Source organism: Cheilinus undulatus, linkage group 8 (assembly GCF_018320785.1).
Source record: "Cheilinus undulatus linkage group 8, ASM1832078v1, whole genome shotgun sequence".
In the NCBI taxonomy this organism is placed as follows: domain Eukaryota; kingdom Metazoa; phylum Chordata; class Actinopteri; order Labriformes; family Labridae; genus Cheilinus; species Cheilinus undulatus.
The window spans coordinates 3129304-3152331 of NC_054872.1; the positions used below are offsets into that span (position 1 = coordinate 3129304).

Genomic DNA, 23028 nt, shown 5'->3' on the forward strand with positions numbered 1-23028 from the left:
TTGGACGAACATTCTGCCTGTCACATTTAATATGGGCCCAGTGTTCATTATGTCGACTAAAACTATGACTAAAAATGTTCGTCAACAACCTTTTTCCATGACAAAAACTAGATGACTAAAACTAGACGAAAATGTAATTTAGTTTTCGTCAAACATTCAACATTTGTGATATTTCTCTACTGTGGGTAAATCTGTCAAAAACAATGCATCTGTATCTATTCTGCCTCTCAGCTGTAGAAAGCAGGGAACCCAGGTTTGGCAGAGAACACACTACCATGATTTAGTACCAGATTTAGGCAAGAAAATAAATGCTTGGACTAAAAGTAAAGACTAAAATATGAGGACTTTTTATGGACTGAAACTAGACTAAAATAGTTTTAAGTTTTTGTCAACAAAAACTAGACTAAAACTAAAAGGATAGAAATGAATAAAATGAGACTAAAACTAAAATGCCTTTCATTAAAGACTAAAACTAAAATTAAAAATAGCTGCCAAAATTAACACTGCATGGGCCAATCAGAGCTAAAAGACAAAATGAGTACCCAGCTCCCATGAGTAACATGAGCTTGAAAGGCAGGCTACTTAAATGTGGAGACAGTAGATGGATAAAACTCATGCTGAGGATGGTCAGGCAAGGCTTTCAGTGTGGGTCTTTGCTCCTCTTTGAATAAAGAAATGCTGTCCTGATCTGATAAAAACTGCCGCTGTAACTACATTCGAGCTAATCCTTTCACCAGCAGCCACTGCATTTTCTAGCTAACAGTATAACTAAACCCTGCCTGCTCCCATCACAAACTCATGTTCAAACAGGCTGGGAGAAGAGTGAAAACATCCTTTTATTCCACAAAGAGCTTTGAATTCTTTCAATTGATGTGTTTTGAATTCAATTGTTTCAATAAATAACCAAAAATTGTTTATTTGTGCATGTTCTTTTTAATTATTTGCTATAAAATTATACAAATATTTACAGAACACAGAGTCAGAGGTTGGGGATGGAATGATCGTTCATTAATTGAAATCGAGGGAGAAAGTTCAGTTAATCGTGATTTTAATTTTTGCCATAATCGCCCAGCCCTATGCCTCGTTCTCCTTACATGCATGGGCCGGTTCTCTTCTCAGACTGGGCCTTTTCAAGATGGATTTGCCTGATGACAGACATGGAATCCAGCCAATCCATCTGTTTTGCAAGGTTATCAATTATGCATCCTTCAGAAGAATTGAACGTTCTCATCTCTTTTCTCACTAAGACTCTATCATCCTGATGAATGTGCAGGGAAAACTTCAATATGCAGAACTTGTTTTAAAAATGATTCTGCTAAAGGAGAAAATGTAAGTCCTGAGCTTCTCTTATCAACATTCCTGTAGTCTCTATATAGTGAGAGCAATTGTGTCATCATTTGCCTAAAGTAGGATCATATGCTCTGAGGGTAGGAGCACATATTAGATCTGCTAAAAAAGGAAGTGGGCAGGCATCCATGCATATGCATGTCTTTATGTGTGTGTTTAGTTGTGTGTGTGTGTGAGGCCAGGCGCTCAATTAGGTGCTAAAGCTGGATGTGATTAAGAGAACCGATGGCTATTTGTGTTTCTGTGCACTGAAGTCCACCACACACCGTCAATCTCTCGATTTCCTTCTTTCTGTCAATTTTCCCTTCAACTTCTTCGCCTTCCCTTTCATTTTTCATTCTGCTCATTATATTGTTCTCCCTCTCTCTCGTTCTCCTCCTCTGCTCTTTTCCCTTTATATCTGTCATGCTGAAATTATGTCACAGCTCATATATCACAGAGCAATCATCTACAGCACGCCTGGTGACCAACACCAACCAACTTTTACTAGAGACTCCTTTTCTTGTCCTAGTCTGGACCACCACAGAGCTCTGTGGTCAGGAATCCAGCTGTGGTCGTTCTCTGGCGTTATATCTGCATTCATCACTGGTAGGAATGTCGATTCATGCACACTCAAACGAGCACGGTTATGTACAACACCTAACTTCTATAACCTGACACACCAGATGGACGTGTTTCACACATTTATCTGGTAAACCTTCCATAGACAGCATTTGGGAAGGGGCAGAGGCTTTAAAAAAAACTCGGAGTGTGATTGGATGAACGTTCTGTCTGTCACATCTTTACAGGCCAACCAGAGCAACAAAACACGTGACATAGCCGCTACCAAGGAGTAAACTCCATAGAGAACTGCATAACGCCAACTCTTGTTGCTGCTTGCCTACGCCACGACTCCTCTGCGCCTGAAAGTACTGCCCCTCGACGCTGATCAAAACTAGACTAAGACTAACAAAATAGATCTGTGATGACAAAAACTAGACTAAGACTAACAAAATAGATCTGTGATGACTAAAAATAGACTAAGACTCACGAAAATAGATCTGTGATGACTAAAAATAGACTAAGACTCACGAAAATAGATCTGTGATGACTAGAACTAGACTAAGACTAACAAAAATAGATCTGTGATGACTAAAACTAGACTAAGACTAACAAAAATAGATCTGTGATGACAAAAACTAGACTAAGACTAACAAAATAGATCTGTGATGACTAAAAATAGATTAAGACTCACGAAAATAGATCTGTGATGACTAGAACTAGACTAAGACTAACAAAAATAGATCTGTGATGACTAGAACTAGACTAAGACTAACAAAAATAGATCTGTGATGACAAAAACTAGACTAAGACTCACAAAAATAGATCTGTGATGACTAAAACTAGACTAAGACTCACAAAAATAGATCTGTGATGACTAAAACTAGACTAAGACTCACAAAAATAGATCTGTGATGACTAAAACTAGACTAAGACTCACAAAAATAGATCTGTGATGACTAAAACTGACAAAAACTAAGTTTATTTTTCATCAAGATGACTAAAACTAGACGAAAATGTAATTTACTTTTCATTGGACATTAAAAATTTGTGAAATTTCTCCAAATCTGTCAAAAAACAATGCATCTGTATCTATTCTGCCTCTCAGCTATAGAAAGCAGGGACCCCAGGTTTGGCAGAGAGTGCACACTACCATGATTTGGTACCAGATATAGGTAAGAGAATAAATGCTTGGACCAAGGTTATTATAGTTAACTAAAACCAACTAAATAACTACAATTAAAATTAGAACAAAATTTTAGTTAACTGAAACTAAATAAAAACTAAGCTTTACCAAAAAACCAAAAACTAACTTGAACTGTATATTGTGCTTACAAAACTAAAAAAAAAAAAAAAAACAGGGACAAAATATCCTTAGTTTTAGTCTTTGACAAAACCAGACTGACTAACACCTACACCAGAGTCTGGGGAGTGTAAAATGGCCTGAATTGATTGGTTAAGACTTCACACAGTGGTAGTTTTATTTCTGGAGTTGTATTTAAACATCATCTTAAAACAAATAAAATGATAAATGAAGAGTAGCCTGTTTGAATATATTTTTTAAAAGGCATGACATTCCGTCAGCCCTGACATGTATCTGAAAAAAACTAAAACTTACAATAAAACTAATAAAAACTAAACTTAAACAAAGCATTTTTTGCAAAATAAAAACTTAACTAAACTAACAAACCAGCAGTCAGAACTAATTAAAACTAAACTGAAACTGAAACTGAAAAGAAAGTGAAAACGAAATAAAAATAAAAACTAATGAAAAATACAAAACTAATCTAACATTGGACTAAAAGTAAAGACTAAAATGTGAGGACTTTTTATGGACTTAAACTAGACTTAAATGTTTTAAGTTTTTGTCGTCTAAAACTAAATGACTAAACTGTGACTAAAACTAACATGCTTTCCATTAAAGACTAAAATTAAGACTAAAATTAAAAATAGCTGCCAAAATTAACACTGTAAACAAAGAGAAAGGGCTTGAGTTTCTGTGCATTCGTTTATCTAACTTGGATATCATGTAAATATCCAGCATGGCTGAAATGAGTCAATCCAAAGAATAAACGGGCTCATTTTTTAATCTGTTTATGTTTATTTTTAAAGGATTTGAAGTTTAGAGCGTTCTGGTTATTCTGTGTCATCATGAGTGTTCATTTAGCAGTCTTAATCTATAGATTAATATGCCATTTAATTTTTGTCACATTGTAGTCGTTTTCTTTCTTTATATTTTAATTTAAAAAGTTGAACCACAGAAAAGACTTCTCGTAAGTTCTGGACCAAACACTGTCCTAAAGCCCTCATCAAACAAACACTGACAGACAGCGTCAGCCTGTCAGGGAACAGAACATTTAACGGTTTGTTTTCTGATTGGTGGTGTCTGTAACTACATTGCATACAAACTCTACAGTTTACAGACTTACTGTAGCTGCAGCACGGAGCTGCACAGTGACTTGGACATCCTAGCAGTCCAAGCAGCTGTGCTCCGGTCAGCAGCTATGATTTTAATTCCCAGACTGTTGCTTAAATCTGTATCCACTCAGAATTCTGAAGAACATTTTATAGTCTGTAAGTTTCTTAGGACAAAAACCAAAGCCTTTCTTGAGCCTTGCTATATTGTGAGAGGGAATGAAATCTCAGACCTGAACAGCTCTCCTGTGAAGGACACTGACCATATGTGCTATCAGCTCAACCTCGATATGAAACACCTTCTGCTATTGAAAAACCCTGCTACATCAAATGATAAAGGGGAGGATAGATTCCTGTGTTCAGTGTAAACATATTTTGTTTGCCAGTGTATCTGAGCAGACTGCTCTGTCCTGACATCTGCCTGAGGAAGCTTGGTTGGTGATGCAAGAATCAACAGAGTTAACACAAAAGATACGATCAGAATCTCAGGAGTGTTTCTACAGACCCATGGTTTTACCACCAACAGTTGCAGCCAGCAGATTATTCTAGACTTAAATGTGGGCACTGCTAAAACCGCCAACAGGTCTGCTGAATAGAGGGTCTACAACAGTAGACAGGATTGCAATACGTCCAAGAAGAATCTGCACCAGTCTGCTGAAGTATTGCTTGTAAAGTCTCACCTAAATTTACAGAAGAGTTCAGAGGAAAAAAGAGGTGAAAGAGGGGAGGCAAGCGGTCAGTGAGTGTCAAGGTCCTGTTTCATTACACTGCATGCCAAATTATTATGCAAATTAAATTTTAGTGTCATAAACATTCAATTTTTTTGTTTTTCAGTTAAACTCATGGATGGTTTTGTGTCTCAAGGCTCTTTGGATCACTGAAATCAATCTCAGACACCTGTGATCATTAGTTTGCCAGGTGAGCCCAATGAAAACTACTTAAGAAAGATGTTCCACATTATTAAGCAGGCCACAGGTTTCGGCAATATGGGAAAGAAAAAGGATCTCTGCTGCTGAAAGCCTCAAATAGTGCAATGTCCTGGACAAGGAATGAAAACATGAGATATTTCAGGAGAACTTCAGCGTGATCATCGTACTATGAAGAAATTTGGGGCTGATTCAGAGCACAGACGGGTTCGTGCAGATAAAGGCATAATGAGGAAGGTTTCTGACAGACAAATTCATCAGATTAAGAGAGCAGCTGCTAAAATGTCATTACAAAGCAGCAAACAGGTATTTGAAGCTGCTGGTGCCTCTGGAGTCCCACCAGCCTCAAGGTGTAGGATCCTCCAGAGGCTTGCAGTTGTGTATAAACTTACTATTCAGCCCCCCTAACCAATGCTCACAAGCTGAAACGGTTGCAGTGGGCCCAGAAATACATGAAGACTCATTTTCAAACAGTCTTGTTGACTGATGAGTGCTGTGCAACTCTGGATGGTCCAGATGGAGTAGTGGATGGTTGGTGGATGGACACCATGTACCAACAAGGCTGTGACATCGGCAAGGAGGGGGCGGAGTCATGTTTTGGGCCAGAATCATGAGGAGAGAGCTGGTAGGCCCCTTTAGGGTCCCTGAAGGTGTGAAAATGACCTCGGCAAAGTATATAGCGTTTCTGACTGACCACTGTCTTACATGGTACAAAAAGAAGAACTGTGCCTTCTGTTGCAAATCTTCATGCATGACAATGCACCATCTCATGCTGCAAAGAATCCCTCTGTGTCATTGGCTTCTATGGGCATAAAAGTAGAGAAACTCATCGTGTGGCCCCCATCCTCCCCTGACCTCAGCCCTATTGAGAACCTTTGGAGCATCCTCAAGCTAAAGATCTATGAGGGTGGGAGGCAGTTCAAAACAGCAGCTCTGGGAGGATATTCTGACATCCTGCAAAGAAATTCAAGCAGAACTCTCCAAAACTCACAAGTTCAATGGATGCAAGAATAGTGAAGGTGAGTTCTCAACAGATAACCACTCTAAATTCATCCCTTTCCTTCTCCTATAACATTTCCCATTTCTCTTAAACATCTCAGCAGTCAAACCTAGAAGGGACCAGGACAGCAAACATTTCCCTTTGGGTCTCAGAGAGCCACCACAATTTCAAAAGCAGATACCGTAATAGACTTCTTTGGTTTTAACACAGGAACTGTTGCTCATTTTTTACCCACAAATCATACACTTACACAACAAGTCACCTATTCCCCTTCACTCTTTCCCTACTTAACTCAAATCCCTTCCCCACAGCTCTTTTCTAGCCTGATAGTACATGTACCAGATGTGTAATTCTTACTCAATGCTAATATCAAACCCTGTTCTAAAAGGTGAAGAAAGGCAGAGTAAGGGGAGAGGAATATTTGACTTCACACCACGGGAGACCAGTTTCATAAATGCTGGCAGCTACACTACTGAGAAAAAGGTATCTTGGCTGGCTTGGCTAAAGTTGACGGCATACCAAACAACATGATCCTAATGAGTTGGAAAATCCCTGGCCCTCCAGAGGACTGTCCAGATGCTATGGTCATAAGTCAGCTACTGTTTTACTGAATTCAGACTCTCTTTCCTCACTTCAAGAGTGGTTATTTCACTGTTAAGGCATCCTAGGTGACATAAAGAATAAGGCTGTTTCAGAGTTAATTTGCTCTGTAAGTCTAACAGTCAACACTGGGGGTGTTTAATGCCATACTGGCTCTTTTGGTTATGTACTGTGTCTGCTGCCTCTGTAAACTGGAGACAGACAGGTTGACTGTTTGGGCAAAGCTGGTATGAGAAGTTACATGTAAAGCCCTGAGAAATTACCAAATCCTTTAAAAGAGTGTCTCCAATAACCCTATGCTCCTGCTAGTTGAATATATCTTTATGATATATTGACTCTGATAAATGATGGAGGACTCCACAAACAAAGGCAGTAACTGCATTTCACAAAGATGACTCCAAAGACTCAAATACAATGGTCCCATTTAACATCTTTTACTAGAGTCTAACAGGGACCAGATGAGCAAAGTGATGTTCCTGTCAACAGCTGTGTTGTTGTCAAGTGACTATTCAAGGCTGAAATACAAAGACAGAAGTTTAAGTAAGCAGATTTCTAAATCCTGCAGAATTCTTAATTACATATCACAAAAACAACTGCAGAATGAAATCAAGAAAGAGAAATTGCACGATAAGCAATTTCAAATGCAAACAGTCATCAACAGTCATGCGATTTAATGTTAAAGACCCTGTGGAGTAAAAATAAATCTGTATTTAGGTTTGTTGTTGTATGACAGGTCACTGTGTTATGAACCTCCAGGTCAAATTTCAGTCGAATAAAACATCTCTAAGTTTATAAAATTAAGCTTCAAAATCATGAAAAATGAGGCAGTAAAATCTGCTCCAGGACGGTGTGGGCGTGTCTGTTGGATAAGCTGAAGCCACGCCCACTCAAGAGAAATATGATCCTTTCAAATTTAGTAAATGCTACATGAATTGAGGAAAGCAATCAGGCTACTAGCTTGTCCCTTGACCTTATGTTGACCTTATGTTGACCTTAGAAGAAGAGACAAAGTCAGTTTTCTAGCTCAAATCTCTGTTATGACGCTTTAAATCAGTGATACTCAACCCTGCTCAACCAAAAAGCCAAATTGTTGAAAATACCTTTGCAAGAGCCACAATCTAAGTGGTGAAAAGTGGCAAAAATGGATAAAAGTGACTAAAACAGGCAAAAATCAGCAAAAAGGTGGGAAAAAATGGGTAACAGGTAGCAAAGATTGGCAAAAACGAAGGGAAAAGTGGAATTTAATGTCAAAAGGCAGCTTAAATGGGTGATAAGCGGCAAAAATGGGAAAAGTTTCAGAAAATCAAGTTAAGAGCAAAAATGGGAAATTGGCAAAAGTGGCAAAAAAGTGGCTAAATTGGGCTTAAAGCAGTAAAAATTGATTATTGATTAAAAAGTGGCAACAAAATGGGAAAAAAAGGGGCAAAACATTTCAAATAAGGACAATGAAAATATACAGACAAGATAATAGGTGCAATTAAATACAGAAACAAACTAATTAAAGTGACCTGCAATGGATGATCCAGAGGTCAAAGTTTCACTTGTTTATGGTTTTCTGGGGGAATAATTCAAATTAAGACATAAAAGAGCCAAAAATCATCACAACAGAGCCACATGTTGAGTATCATTGATTTAAATGATAAAATAAAGGCAGTGACATCAGCTAACAACAGACTGGGCTGAGATGAACTGCTCTGTGACTTTATATTTTAGTGTTAGAGGGGTGGGGTCATTCCCCACTATGGGCTCATGACATCACCAGTCCACATATAAGCCCCACCCACATTAAACCCAGCAAGGAAAGAGGTGAAAAACTTTCTAACAGTATAAATCCAGGATTCAGTGACATGTGGATCTCAGTGTTTTCACATGTTTACAGCAGCCATATTCTAACATTTCTAGACTGTTAAGACACAAACGTTGGATTTCACTTTACAGGGTCTTTAAAGAGCAGTGCTGCTCAGTTATCTCAGACGTGGTGGAACACATGTTTACCTGTTGTTTTGTACACCTCATTTAGCAGGCTTTCACTCAGTGTTAATGGGACTCCGCTAACCACACTGTGGGTCCAGCTCTGACAGATTGCTTGGAGCAAAAGCGTCTGGGCCCTCGTTGCTTGCACGGTGAAGTGGGGGAGCTCAAAAATACACTCTGCGGTCGGGACTGAAGACCTTTTACTCCTGCAAAAGAGGACATGAGATGAAGGAGAGTTAATGGGGAGAAAAGCATAGAGTGAAGAAGTAGTGACAGTTAAAACATAAATGAATGAAAGAATGGAGTTATTTATAAGCACAAAAATACTTAGAATGGTGGTTCTCAAACTAAGGGGCGTGATGCCCATGGGGGGCACTGTTTCTAACTTGGGGTGTGGTGGGTGGCATGGCCAGTGGGGTCTGGGACCCCCTTGTAATCTGATATGTCAGGCCTTTCTACTCCAAAGTCATTTGTGTTGTTTCCCACAGCACTTCATAGTTAACACCCACCCTTCACCTAGAGTTCTAGACCCTATAGATCATCAGTAGATGCAAATAGTTCCTATTACATTATTTTAAGATCACAACATCTAGGAAGTGGTGGAACATTGAGTGAGGAATTTCACTCTGACAGCAGACTGAAAAGTAGCAGAGGCAGCCAAACTGTCCTAGAAACTCGCCAACCCTCCTCTGTTCTGAGTGGATTCTGTGACGATGATTTATATGAGGAGATGAAGAGGCCAGAAACTGCACTCTGAGAAGAATCCTTATAATTTAACATTTCACCTGCCTCCTACAGAGTTGGGTTGTGTGTTTGTGTGACAAGCTGATGAGTAGGGGTGTGACGAGACACTTATCTCACGAGACGAGACAAGATTTGGGCCCACTAGACACGAGATGAGATTTTACACTTTTTATAATTTTGGGAAAAAAATACATGGATGGATGATATGTCCTTTATACAACTAATAGTCATAATTGCAGTGCATTCAGGTCTACTCAAAAATGTTTGAACTAAGTACTGAATAGGCTATCAGTGCTTCCAAAGAGTATGTCTTGCCTAACTTTGACTCAAACTGTACATTTTAAAGCTCTTAAAATCAAACCTTTCATTTTAACAGTCTACAAAATCTTTAATTTACTACACTATGCTCCCATCGCTACAATTACAATAACTATCTTTAATTTTATACTAATTATATACAGTAAAAGCATTTAGATTATTTAAGAATTTTAAGCACAGTTTACAACAGACTAAAATGTAAAGAGCTGCATCAGTAAAATCAAACTATTTTTCATCCTCTTTAAGGACAACCATATTTAAAACACTCAAAATTAATCTTTAAGTCAATAACACGTTGTCATTTAAAGAAATAGATAATTCTACTGTTTTGTGGTCTTTTTTTTCTCATATGAGCTTTAACAGTGTTGGACATAACGCACAGATGAGCGTGTGTGTTAATGTGTGTGTGTTGGTGAGTGAGTCCGTGTCTGTCTGCTGTCATTCAACAAACAGGGCGCGTTTAACTGAAGCTCTAACTTTGCTTTTTGGAGCTAACAGTGGACTCTATGGCGCTCAAACAGAGTTTGTTTAGCTAAGTTTACCGCTGCAGTATGCAGACCCGTTGCGCTACACGTTAAGCTTCTGACTGCTGATAGCACAGCCAACAGCTGATGGATGTGTGACTGCGATTAAGAAGAAGACATACTTTTTTAATCCCTGAAGGGAAATTTACCATTTTACACTCTAGTGTTGAACATGCTACTTCATGCAAATACACATGTGCAAACAGGATTCCCATGGACTAATGGAAAGACGTCAGAGCGACGGCCTTGCTGCTCTCAGTGAGGCGCTGCCAGGAGCTGTTAGGTGTTCAGGGGCACGTCGACAATGCTCTGGAAGCAGGAGTGGAAAGTAACTAATTACTTTTACTTAGATTACTGTAAATGAGTAGTTTTTTAGGGGGGAACTCGTACTTTTTTGTGTACATTTTAAAATCAGTACTTTTACTTCTATTGAAGTTACTTTTAACCAGAGTAACTGTACTTTTACTTGAGTACTATGCTCTTGTACTTTTCCACCTCTGTCCACTACACTGTATTTTGAATCTGGGGAATGTTGGCAGATTTTCCCATCGTGCCCCTGGGAAGAGTTATTTTTTATTTTTTTTTTATTTGTTTTTCCTTGTATTAAGATGTTGCTCGTCACTGCTGAGAGTTTACTTTGGTCATTTTTCAAGTGGATTGTTGCAGCTTTTATTGTTAGACACATTTTAACCCTGAGTGAAGTTGTGCTCTGAGTTAGGGCTTCCTCCTGGGACTTAGGGTGAATCACATTTCTACCCCTTCCCCCTTATCTAAGCCCCTCCCCTTGGTTTTTCATGTTCAAATCAGGTGAAGGGGTGTCTCAGTTCTCTTTTGAATCGAGGGCCAGGGGCTACATAGCCTTTAAAACCAAGATTTTTCAGGACTGCACTTCAAACCAAGGGGTATGATGAATTTCCCACTATGCACTGCATTCACTTGTGAATTGACAAAACGGACTAAGATGGAGGCGCATAAATGTTTAAATATTTTCAGCATTGATTACAGACAACAAAACAGTAGTTTTTTTCTCATACATTAAATCTTTAGCTACTAGGGATGGGGGTTTATTGTATTTTCGGTATGTACACATGTAAACCAGGGCTGTTTTCTGTATAAATAAATGGAGAAGATCAACACGGACATCCATTGTAGAGATGGTCAAAGCTTTGTCACCTCTGATGATGCAGCTGTTTATCAGCAATGTGTGATGATGAACAGCAATCAAGTGGCCTGAACTACCTATTTGAAGATCTTTCCTCGTTTTTCTTCCCAATAAGGAAAGATCAAATTTTACCATACAAGTCCTTCGTATCTAGTCAGTACTTAAAGTAAACTTTAAATTAGAAACTTTTTACTTTTACTTGAGTAGATTTATTGATCAGTACTTTTACTTTTACCTTAGGAAATTTTAACCAGAGTAACTTAACCAGTGACTTTGCACCCCTCCAGCTACCAAGCCAAAGTCCAGATATGGTCTGAATGGGACCCACTGATTCCAAGTCCTTACAGACTGAGCTACTGCCGCCCAACTATTATTATGACTCATGTTGTAAATGCTCTATGAACGGCTGTATTAAAGGGAATTCTCTTTTGTATTTTTTTTTTTTTTTTCATTTTATTGTAAAAAAATATGCAGAGACAAGGAAAATAGGGTTTTTTGTTGACTTCTAAAAAAATGAAAGTTAAATGTATAAAAAATATCATATCTGCTTCAAAAAACTCAATTAAACTGGCAGGGTGACAGGCATTTCAGGTCAAAGAAATATTAAAACCTTTGTGATTTGAACGTTTGTAGGCTATATTGTGATTAAATCTAAATTCTGATCAACTACCCAGCCTTAACATTAGGTTACCCATGCTTTGGTGGTTAGGTTCTTCAGTTTGGTTTTTGAAGACTGGAATACGTCACCTAAGATAAATGTACTTTTTATTGTACTTAGAGCAGTGTTTCTCAATCAGCTCACAACCACCAAAATAAAGGTTCCAAAGACCGGGGACCCTCACTGTACTGGAAGGTGGTAGACAAAGAAATATAGTTATGTCAAAAAGTGACCAAATTTGGTCTAAATTGGCAAAAATTGGCACAAAAAGTTAAACAAGGGCAATAAAAAGTGGCAAAAATTGGCATATAAAGTATTAACAAGGGATTAAAAAGTGACCAAATCTGGTTAAAAGTGGCAAAAATTGGCATAAAAAGTATAACCAGGGCAATAAAAAGTGGCAAAAATGGGAAAAAAAAGTGTTAAAAGGGGAATAAAAAGTGACCAAATTTGGTCTAAAGTGGCAAAAATGGGAAAAAAAAGTGTTAAAAAGGGAATAAAAAGTGGCCAAAATGGGTTTAAAGTGGCAAAATTGAGCATAAAAGTATTATAAAGGATTAAAAAGTGACCCAATGTTGTTTAAAGTGGCAAAAATGGACAAAAAAATGTATTAAAAGGGGAATAAAAAGTGACCAAATGTGGTTTAAACTGGCAAAAATAAGCATAACAAATAGTGAAATGTGGTTAAAATGGGCATAAAAGTGGTTAATAGTGGCAATAAGGGCTCAACAGAGCCAACAATAGATAGACAGTGGCAAGAGTTGGTTTAGAAGTGGCAAAACTAGGCAGAAAAAAAGTGGTGGAAAGAGTTTAATGGACAAAAATGAGTTTTAAGCAGCAAAAATGTGCTAAATTTGGCAAAATTGGTAGGAAAAGTGATGAAAAGGGGTAGAAATTTGGCAAAATTGGGGTAAAGTGGCAAATGTGTACTTGATAAAATATTCCTAGTTTTTAAGGCATCTGAGGACCCCTTCTAAGTGTCTCGTGACCCCAACGTTGAGAATCACTGACTTAAAGGACGTGTTAACACCTGCCCTTGCTGAAATATAGATACTGTAATAGAAATGTGCTTGCTTAAATGTTGATATTGTAATAATGGAAAGGTGCTGCCCTCTAAGGAGCACAAACACGACAAACACTAAACAAGACTCAAAGTTCAGTGAAGCCCAAATTAACATGAATCTGTTCCAAGATCAGAAAATGGGATTTGTTACAGGGTCTCTCTCTCTCTACTCAGCAGCTCTGCAAATATTTAACTCCTCTGTTTTCCTCCCTCCCGCTCTCTTTGTGCCCCTTTATCGTTTTTATCTGCTCTTGGGTGGTTCAGCAAGATGACATGAGCTGTTGGCTGCAATCATGCAGAGATCTTTACTGACTGCTGTCTGAAAGAAACAACTTTAAGTGAGAGAGAGGATGACAAAGAAAGATGTAAGAGTACATGACAAACAAAGCCTTACTAGAGCGAAACATCAAACCTGAGAAGGTGAATGAACGCCCCCTGACAGACTCTCTGAATTCTCTAGCAGCATGTGGCGTACTTGGCACGACTATGGAGCGTTTTTGTCAAGTCAGTCAACTATCAAGGAACTCCACTGTTGCAAGCTCAGACCAATTTGACATTTTATGTGTTTAAATGCTTTCATGCCTATGCGTACACGTAGCTGAATATTGCCACTGAAGAAAAGAAAGCAAAGGGGACTCAGCGAGAACAATGTCCCCACATGCAGAGCAAATGTGCCTTCAAAGCCACTTCAATGGGATTACTGGCAAGGGATGAAAGTTTGTTGGCTGATTTGAGTGTTTATGGCGTTTCAGGGGAGCTGTCATGTGCATGTGGTCGTCTAAGACTTTAATTATGCACCTGTTTTTATTATATTATGCCTGATTCTTTGCAAACAGCAACTTGAATCTTGGAACTAAATGAGAAGCAGAAAGCCTCATTAGTATGTTTTGGATATGCTGTAGGGGGGAATAGCCAGACACTCGTTGGATTTCATTAAGTAGCTGGCACAGGCAATGTTTATTACTGCAACTCTGTAAACAGCTTTCTGGCAGGCAGCTTTCTCACTCTTAACAAAAGGCTTTGAAGGAAATGAAAGTGTCCAAAAGGTAAAAATAGCAGTCCTGACGTGGACTAGAAGTAACTAAAACTCATCGCAAACATGAAACAGATGGAAATAAACTAACAAAATTCTGTTTACTGCTAGATTGCAAAATCCTTTGAGAAACTGTAAGGTGGATGTACAAGTCATCACACAACCCGATGGTGGACCACGACAGACACTCTAGGAGTGAGATCAGGACTGTGATAAAGGTCTCTGAAAAGTCTCACAGAGGTTAAAGTCAGATCTGTTGTCCTGACTGCATGGTTCAAGAAGCTACAAACACCCTCACACACTCACAGCACTGCCAGCAAACACAACTAGCAGCTAAATAATAACAAATACCCAGTCTGCTGGTGGTGAGGATGCCTGCTCTGTTTAATGATTTGGATGTTTCAATGACTGATATATGCATTTCTTTCACTTAAATTATACATTATTACTATCAGCTCATTTCGAGTTGAATGGCAGCAGCACATCTCAAAAAGTAAGAGCAGGGCCATATTTACCATTGGTTAGCACCCCATCGTCTTTTAACACCAGTCTGTAAATGTCTGGAAGGTGAGGGTTCTGGGAGAGGAATGTTGTCCCATTCTTGTCTGCTCAACAGTTCTGGGTCCCATTTGTCTTATTTTTTGTTTCATGATGCATCAAATGTTTTTCTCGCAGTGAAAGTTCTGGACTGCAGCAGTGTTAATTTTGCAGCTATTTTTAATTTTAGTTTTAGTTTTTACATGAAATGTCTTTTAGTTTTAGTCACATTTTCGTTATTTCTAGCCTTTTTAGTTTTTGTCGACGAGAAACTCAAAACATTTTAGTCTAATTTTAGTTCATAAAAAGTCCTCACATTTTAATCTTTATTTTTAGTCCAAGGATTTATTTTCTTGCCTAAATCTGGTACCAAATCATGGTAGTGTGTTCCCTGCACTCTGCCAAACCTGGGGTCCCTGCTCTCTGCAGCTGAAAGGCAGAATAGCTACAGCTGTATTGTTTTTAGACAGATTTATCCACAGTGGAGAAGTATCATGGATTTTGAATGTCTGACGAAAACTACATTATATTTTAGTCTAGTTTTAGTCATCTTGACGAAAACTAAACTTAGTTTTTGTCAGTTTAAGTCATCAAAGATCTATTTTTGTTGGTCTTAGTCTAGTTTTTTTCCTGGAAAAAAAGGCTTTTGACGAACATTTTTAGTCATAGTTTTATTAGACGAAATTAACACTGTACTGCAGTCAGGCCAGTTCAGCACCCAGACTCTTCCTCAGCAAAGCCATGCTGTTGTGATGGATGCGCTATGTGGTTTGGCGCTGTCTTGCTGAAATATGAAGGGCCTCCCCTGAAACAGACGTGGTCTGGGCACTAATGCAACCCTGTAGCATCAGAGTTGCAGGCTTTTGAACTGTGCACTGATAACAAACTGGATGCTCCCTCTCCTCTTTGGTCTGCAGGACACGGCGTCTGTTGTGTCTAAAAAGAGTTTTTAATTGTCATTTATATGACCACAGAACAGTTTTCCATTTTGCCTCAGTCCATTTTAAGAAAGCTTTAGAGGCGACTTTTGTGATTTTATATGCAGGAAAAACCCTGAACTTGAACTGTCATTTGTGGATGGCACGATGAAAGTAAACAACACATGCAGGCTGGAAAAGACCAGGGACCCCAAACATGCAGGTAAAACCATGTGTTATGCTCCAGGTGAAATAATACCTTACATTGCATGTTGCTGTCTTATGTTACTGACAAAGAAGGCTTCAGCATGTACAGTGCCGTGAAAAAGTATTTGCCTCCTTTCGGATTCCTGATGTTTTTGCATATTTATCACACTTAAATGTTTCGGATCATCAAACTAATCTTTATATGTCACAAAGACAACCTGAGTAAAGACAAAATGCAGTTTCTGATTGATTTTCTAATTTTCTAAGGGGGGAAAAATCCAAACCTATCTGGCCCTGTGTGAAAAAGTAATCGCCCCCTGAACCTAATAACTGGTTGTTCCTCCCTTGGCAGCAATAACTGAAATCAGGCATTTGTGATAACTGGTGATGAGTCTTTCTCATCGCTGTGGAGGAATGTTGTCCCACTCTTCTTCTCAGAATTATTCTAACTCAGCCATATTGGAGGGTTTTCCAGCATGAACTGCCAGTTTAAGATCACACCACAGCATCTCAGTTGGATTTAAGTCCAGACGTTGACTTGTCCACTCCAAAACTTTGATTTTGTTTATTTTGATCCATTCAGAGGTGGACTTGCTGGTTTGTTTCAGGTCGTTGTCCTGCTGCATAACCCAAGAGTGCTTGAGCTTGAGGTCATGAACTGATGGCCGGATGTTGGCTTTCAGGATCTTCTGGTAGACAGCAGAATTCATGGTTCCATCAATCACAGGAAGTGGTCCAGGTCCTGAAGCAGCAAAGCAGCCCCAGACCATCACACTGCCACCACCATGTTTGACTGTTGGCACGATGTTCTTTTTATCAAATGCTGTGTAATTTTTTACTCCAGATGTAACGGGACACACACCTTCCAGAAAGTTCTACTTTTGTCTGGTCAGTCCACAGAATATTTCTCCTAAAGTCTTGGGGATCATCAGGATGTTTTTAGTCAAATGTGAGACGAGCCTTTGTGTTCTTGTTTGTCAGCAGTGGTTCTGGCCTTGGAACTCTCCCATGATGCCATTGTTGCCCAGTGTCTTTCTGATGGTTGAGTCATGAACTCTGACCTTAACTGAGGCCAGTGAGGCCTGCAGGTCTTTGGATGTGGTTCTGGGTTCTTTTGTGACCTCCTGGATGAGTCGTCGTTGAACTCTTGGAGTCATTTTGGTTGGCCGACCACTCCTGGGAAGGTTCGACACTATTCCCAGTTTTCTCCATTTGTGGATAATGGCTCTGACTGTGGTTCTCTGGAGTCCCAAAGCCTTGGAAATGTCTTTGTAACCTTTTCCAGACTGATAGATTTCAATCACTTTGTTTCTCGTTTGTTCTTGAATTTTTTTGGTGACATGATGCGTTTATTTCTGAGATCTTGTAGCCTACTTCACTTTGTCTGACAGCTTCTATTTAAGGGATTTCTTCATTCAACTAATCTGGTGGTAATCAGGCCTGGGTGTGGCCAGTGAAACTGAACTCAGCTTTCCAAGAACTGTGGTTAATCACAGTTAACTCATGATTTAACAAGGGGGGCAATAACTTTTTCACACAGCGCCAGATAGGTTTGGATTTCTTCCCCCTTAAAAATTTAAAAAATCATTCAGACACTGCATTTTGCATTTACTTGGGTTGTCTTTGAAACATTTAAGTGTGATAAATATGCAAAAAATCAGGAATCAGAAAGGGGGCAAATACTTTTTCACGGTACTGTATCTGCAGACGTGTAGATAACCTGTAATTTACCCTCAGTTTGGGTACCTTAGCATTAATTCAGATGCTATGATTGAAGACAAAGTAAGTGTAAATAAAACCACAATAACTATTGGCTAAATGTGCTCAGCAAATGAGTTTTTAAGGTCATCATCTTGCAATGACTCAAGAAACATAGAGCAGCTGGTGTTAATGGGTTGTGCTGAGTCCCAGAATACAAGCTTGGAACTTATTACTCATATCCTGTACAGTACCAAAAATCAGACCTCTCACTCTTTCCAAAATACAGAGATTTCTGCAGCTGTGGGTGGCAGAAGATCCACAGGAGAGGAGAGGAGGATGCTACGTGTCTCAGTCCCTTAACGTATAAGGATGAGGGAAAACCTCAGACTTAAATACAAACCTGATCTGTGTGATTTCTCTCTGTAATGGGAACTATGTGGAAAATTCAACATGAACTGCAACATGATCCTCCAGGGCACTGTTAGGGGAAGTACTCAGAAGATAACATGAATAAGGTAGCCAATCACTCCTGACTACCTTTAAGCTGTGCTACTTTCCCTTAACTCAAACTTATCTGAGTCCACTGCAAAGACAGAGCAATCCATTACTGGCTGACATATTTCACTGGCAGATACAAAAGATAGCCACTGTCTTAGAACAGGTGATAAGTTATCTCAGGTTTCTACAAATCATTCACTGTCCCATCTTCATTGACCAACACAAACATTCCTAAACTCAAAGAGTTAACAGAGTTAACAAAGCTATTGTTATCCATTTTGGAACTTTTTCGCAGGGAATTAGACAGAAAATGGCGGGAAGAGCTCTAACTCTACTGTTTGTCATCTTTGTGGTGCCAACTCACATGAAGTGTTGCAGATTTCCCCATTCCTTCAAGCTGGGGTCACCGACCCCTCATAAATAAACCCCCAGTGATTTATGAGCTGCTGTTAAGTCCACTTTTTTATCTGAAAAGACTCACTCCAGTTTACAGCCTCTAAATAATCATTCAAAATTATGCATGCACTTCATGACCAACAGCAACACCTGCTAAATGAAAACGTGTCATTTTACCGACTGTACAGCCCAGAAACTCTGAATATTATTAGGTTTGTTTTTCGCTGTGATTTAATTCAAGAAGTGGAACATCCATATATTCTTGATGCATCATAACAAAGTAAACTAATTCAACACTTTTAATAGATAAATTGTGCTTAAATATGCACTCAGTAATTGGTTGGAGCTCCTTTTGCACAAATGACTGCATCTATGACACCCGGCATGGAGGCAGTCAGCCCATGGCACTGCTGGGGTGTTACTAAGCCCAGGTTGCTTTGATAGCAGCCTTTAGAGCAGTGATACTCAACGTGTGGCTCTTTTTTGATGATCTGTGGCTCTTTTAAGTCTTAATTTGAAATATTATTCCCCCAGAAAACCTTAGAAAAGGAAAACTTTGACCTCAGAAATTAATCACATTAATAGTTTGTTTCCCAGACTTATACAGAAGGCTTTCATTGTCAAACTTAATTGTACCATTTATCCAATTTTTGCCCTTGTTTTTTGTTGTTGTTGTCATATTTCACCTGATTAAGTTACATTTGCCATTAAATGCCACTTTTTTTCCTACGTCTTTTCCCATTTTTGCCACTTTTTCACCACTTTTTGACCATTTAAGCTACCTTTTGCCGTTAAATACCACTTGTTTCTTCTTTTTTGCCCATTGTTGCAACTTCTTTAAGCCACTTTTATCCCATTTTTGCCCCTTTTCCCCATTTTTCTCCCATTTAGGCTACCTTTTGCCTTTAAATCCAACTGGTTTCCTATTTTTTTGGTCCTGTTTTGACCCTCTTGACTGCTTTTTGCCCATTTTGCAACTTTTATCACAATTTTTGCCACATTTTTGCCACTTTTTCACAATTTTTTTTGCCCATTTAAGCTAACTTCTGCCTTGAAATACCACTTGCACCTATTGTTTAGCCCTATTTTGCCACTCTTGACTTGTTTTTGCACATTTTAGTCACTTTTCTCTCATTTCTTGCCAAGTTTTTGACACTTTTGGCTCATTTCTGCCCCTTCTCACCATTTTTCATCACTTTCGCCCATTTAAGCTACCTTTTATTGTTAGATGCCGCTTGTTTCCTCTTTTTTACAACTTTTTTAGCCACTTTGATCACATTTTTGCCCATTTTCACCACTTTTTACCTATTTTAGCTTTCTTTTGCTATTAAATACCACTTGTTTCCTATTTGGTGTGTCCTATTTTGCCATTCTTGACTGCTTTTTACCCATTATAGTCACTTTTCTCTCCTTTTTGCCATGTTTTTGCCACTTTTGGACCATTTTTGCCGCCTTTAACTTATTTTTTATTGCTACTTCAAGCCATTTTTGCTGCTTTTTCACCACTTTTCGCCCATTTAAGTTACCTTTTGCTCTGAGGCTGCCAAAATTAGATTTGCAAATATTGACTAAAACCATGATAAAGCAATTATTAAGTGTTTATACAAAGGTGTTTTGATAAGAAAAGCATGCATAGGCCTTTTTAGGGTTTTATCAGTGAAACAATTCAAATCTGTGGTGATTTTTGGTGGCAGTGTGTCACTTTTCCTCATTTCTTTGGTCCTGGGGGCTCCACTGTGCATCTAGGGGGGGCTCCAGGGAAAAATGGTTGGGAAACACTGCTCTATGGGGCTCAGGTCAGACCAGTTGGCTGGCCAATCAAACACAGTAATACTGTGGTCAGTAAACCAGTTTCTGCTAGTTTTGGCTTCCCTGTAGGGAGGTGCCAAGTCCTGTTGGGAACAGAAATCAGAATCTCCATAAATTTCTCAGCTAATGAAGCTTGAAGGGCTCTAAAATCTCCTAATAGAAGGCTGACAGCGTTGACGCTGGACTGCACAGTGGACCAACAGCAGCAGATGGCACGGCACCCCAAACAACCACTGACTGTGGAGACTGGAAACACTGGACTACAAGACCTGGAGGATTCTGGTCCTCTCAAATCTTCCTCCAGACTTCAGGAAATAAAAGCTGAGATGTTGATCTCTTGTATCATATTCATCTTTTTATGTCAAACCCAAATGTTTTCAGTCTACAGTGAAATAAAGGTATTGGACCCACCGTTCCAATACTCTTGGAGGGGACTGTATACTGGTAGCCTGAAGTGTTGTGGTGCCCCTGGGTAAAAAGGTGTTCCATGTGTGTGATTCTCATTCATGGTTGGGAAAGGCTCAAAGTCACAGAAAACACTAGATTTTGCACATGGCCTTTCCCTTCCTCCCATCTGGAGGACCCCTGTCTTCTAACACACACAGGCACCAAGTCTTTTTCTCACACACACACATCTGTATGTGTGCATCCACACACACTAGGATCCTTCTCAAGAGAGGGCTTCATCATTACACAGGGATTACCATAAGAAATGTTTTAATCAAGTTGTGCAGACAGCTGCAGACTGCAGGGCGAGAAAATGGTAGCGACGTGGTCCATTGTTTGTTGGAGGAGAAAATATCAGCACTATGAACACGTGGAGGACACGCACTTCCTTACAGAGATAGAGACTTAGAGACAGCAAATCATGTCTGATATTTAAAGTTTCATTTTTATGATCTTCTGTAGCCCCAAAAGGCATAAGCTCAAACACTAGAGAAAATAAAATCATGCATTCCCCTCCAAACTGCCTGGATGAATTAAGCTTGAAATGTGCATCCTGGTCCAATGATTGCTGAAGCTTAGAACTACGTCTAGATTCTTCTGTACCAGGAAATATTTCATGAGTTCTACTCTGGAAATGAACGGAGCAAACACAGTCAAGAGGACCCTGGAATGCACACCACAGTAGATGATAATCCACTCAGAGTTGATAATCCATCTACCCTTCCTGATTTCCCACTGTTTCCCTCCCTGAAGCTTAAGTTTCACAGATCACTATATCAGGCATTAATAAGGTCTTTCAGTCAACTGGAAAAAATCCACAGCTGCTCCTGAATTTGCTATCAGGGTTCTGGCTTTCACACTCAGATACTTGTCATTGTTTATTTAAAATTCAATACATATTCTTGGATTGCTAAAATATTTCCTCTTGAGAGCCCTAATGCCTTTAATATACAATTTAGGACCAAGTTAAATCCCATGTTGATTTAAGCTACCAAATGGAAAGGGCAAACACAGCCAGCTTTAACTGTGGTGCATGTAGCTTTCAGAGGCACTGGGATGCTGAAAAAAGGCCTTGGTCAGAACTGAGGCGTCAATCATCCGGAGCACAAGCCCCGCATTCACCAACGCCATTCCCTTAACACAAGACAAACTGTCTTACACCAGATGTCTAGAAGAAAAAAACCCTACCACATGGCTGGCCAAAATACTTTATAGACTGTGCTACACTAAATATGTTTTACCCTGCAGCTTTCAGTCTATTGCATCGCTTCAGGGTCAGAAGTGGAACAATATTACATCATTCTAAGATTTTAACACACACCTGTAAATGCATAAAGCCCACTTGTTATAGCCAGCCTTGATTCCTAAGCTTAAACGTATGAGAGCTCTTTGTTCACCCTGGGTCATTTTTATTCTGCTTTTATCCCTGAACTAAACTGAGATTCAACAGATGAACGGGCGCTACAGAGGGATGTTATGAACCAAAACATGGCCGTGTTTAAATTGAAGGTTTTTGAACGCCACACAGAAAGAGAGGTCTTGCCTAGAAGTTGTCTGACACTAACTGGTAGCTTCACCCAGATTACAGAGAAATGAACATCCACTCTAAGAGGCGTAAGAGACATCATTAATCAGAGGGTGACTGACGATAACGCCAAACAGTCCAGAGACTGGGTAGGCAGCGACTGCTGCCGACCTGTAACACACTCCTATCCAGTGCTTTAGCCATAGCAATAAGACCCTGACATCCTGATCATTATCCATTTCCTTTCTTCTAACGCTTCAAGGACAAAACGTTCATTTGCTGACTAACATGTCCACTTGTTTAAAGGTGCCATTATAAAGAGAAAAAGGAAGTTTTTATTTCAGTTGTCAAAGGTCAGAATGGAATGGCTGATGGGTGCAGGTAGGGCTGCAACAGCAAAAAAAGTTGCTAAAATTGCTAAAAAATCGAGAATTAAAAGTGTTAGCAACGAATTTATGCATCAATTCGTTGTGTCGCACGATTATGGCGTCACTGGGCGTGGCGCGCAGATGGCTGATAAACTTTACTTTCACTTAGTTTAGTGCTTCTCTGATTATAATCTGATGATTAGACGAAAAATTGAGTAGGTACAGTTCTTGAAAAAATTTATTAGACTACCCTAACCCCTTTCCAAAGTAAGGTCTATGCCACAGCTGCCCTAAATTAACAAAATCATTTTTTATGTTT

The 23028-nt window shown here is 39.2% G+C and overlaps 2 protein-coding genes across 7 annotated transcripts in view; both read right to left on the reverse strand.

Moving 5' to 3' along the window:
- The window catches only part of LOC121513254 (NLR family CARD domain-containing protein 3-like), a 945231-nt gene that overhangs the window by 715481 nt on the left and 206722 nt on the right, over positions 1-23028 (reverse strand). The window lies entirely within an intron of this gene.
- The window catches only part of LOC121513252 (vacuolar protein sorting-associated protein 13B-like), a 481863-nt gene that overhangs the window by 387348 nt on the left and 71487 nt on the right, over positions 1-23028 (reverse strand). For all 3 annotated transcript variants that reach the window (XM_041792863.1, XM_041792864.1, XM_041792862.1), the window contains exon 17: positions 8824-9008. In XM_041792863.1, coding sequence (XP_041648797.1) covers positions 8824-9008 — 185 coding nt within the window. The remainder of the gene's footprint in view (positions 1-8823; positions 9009-23028) is intronic.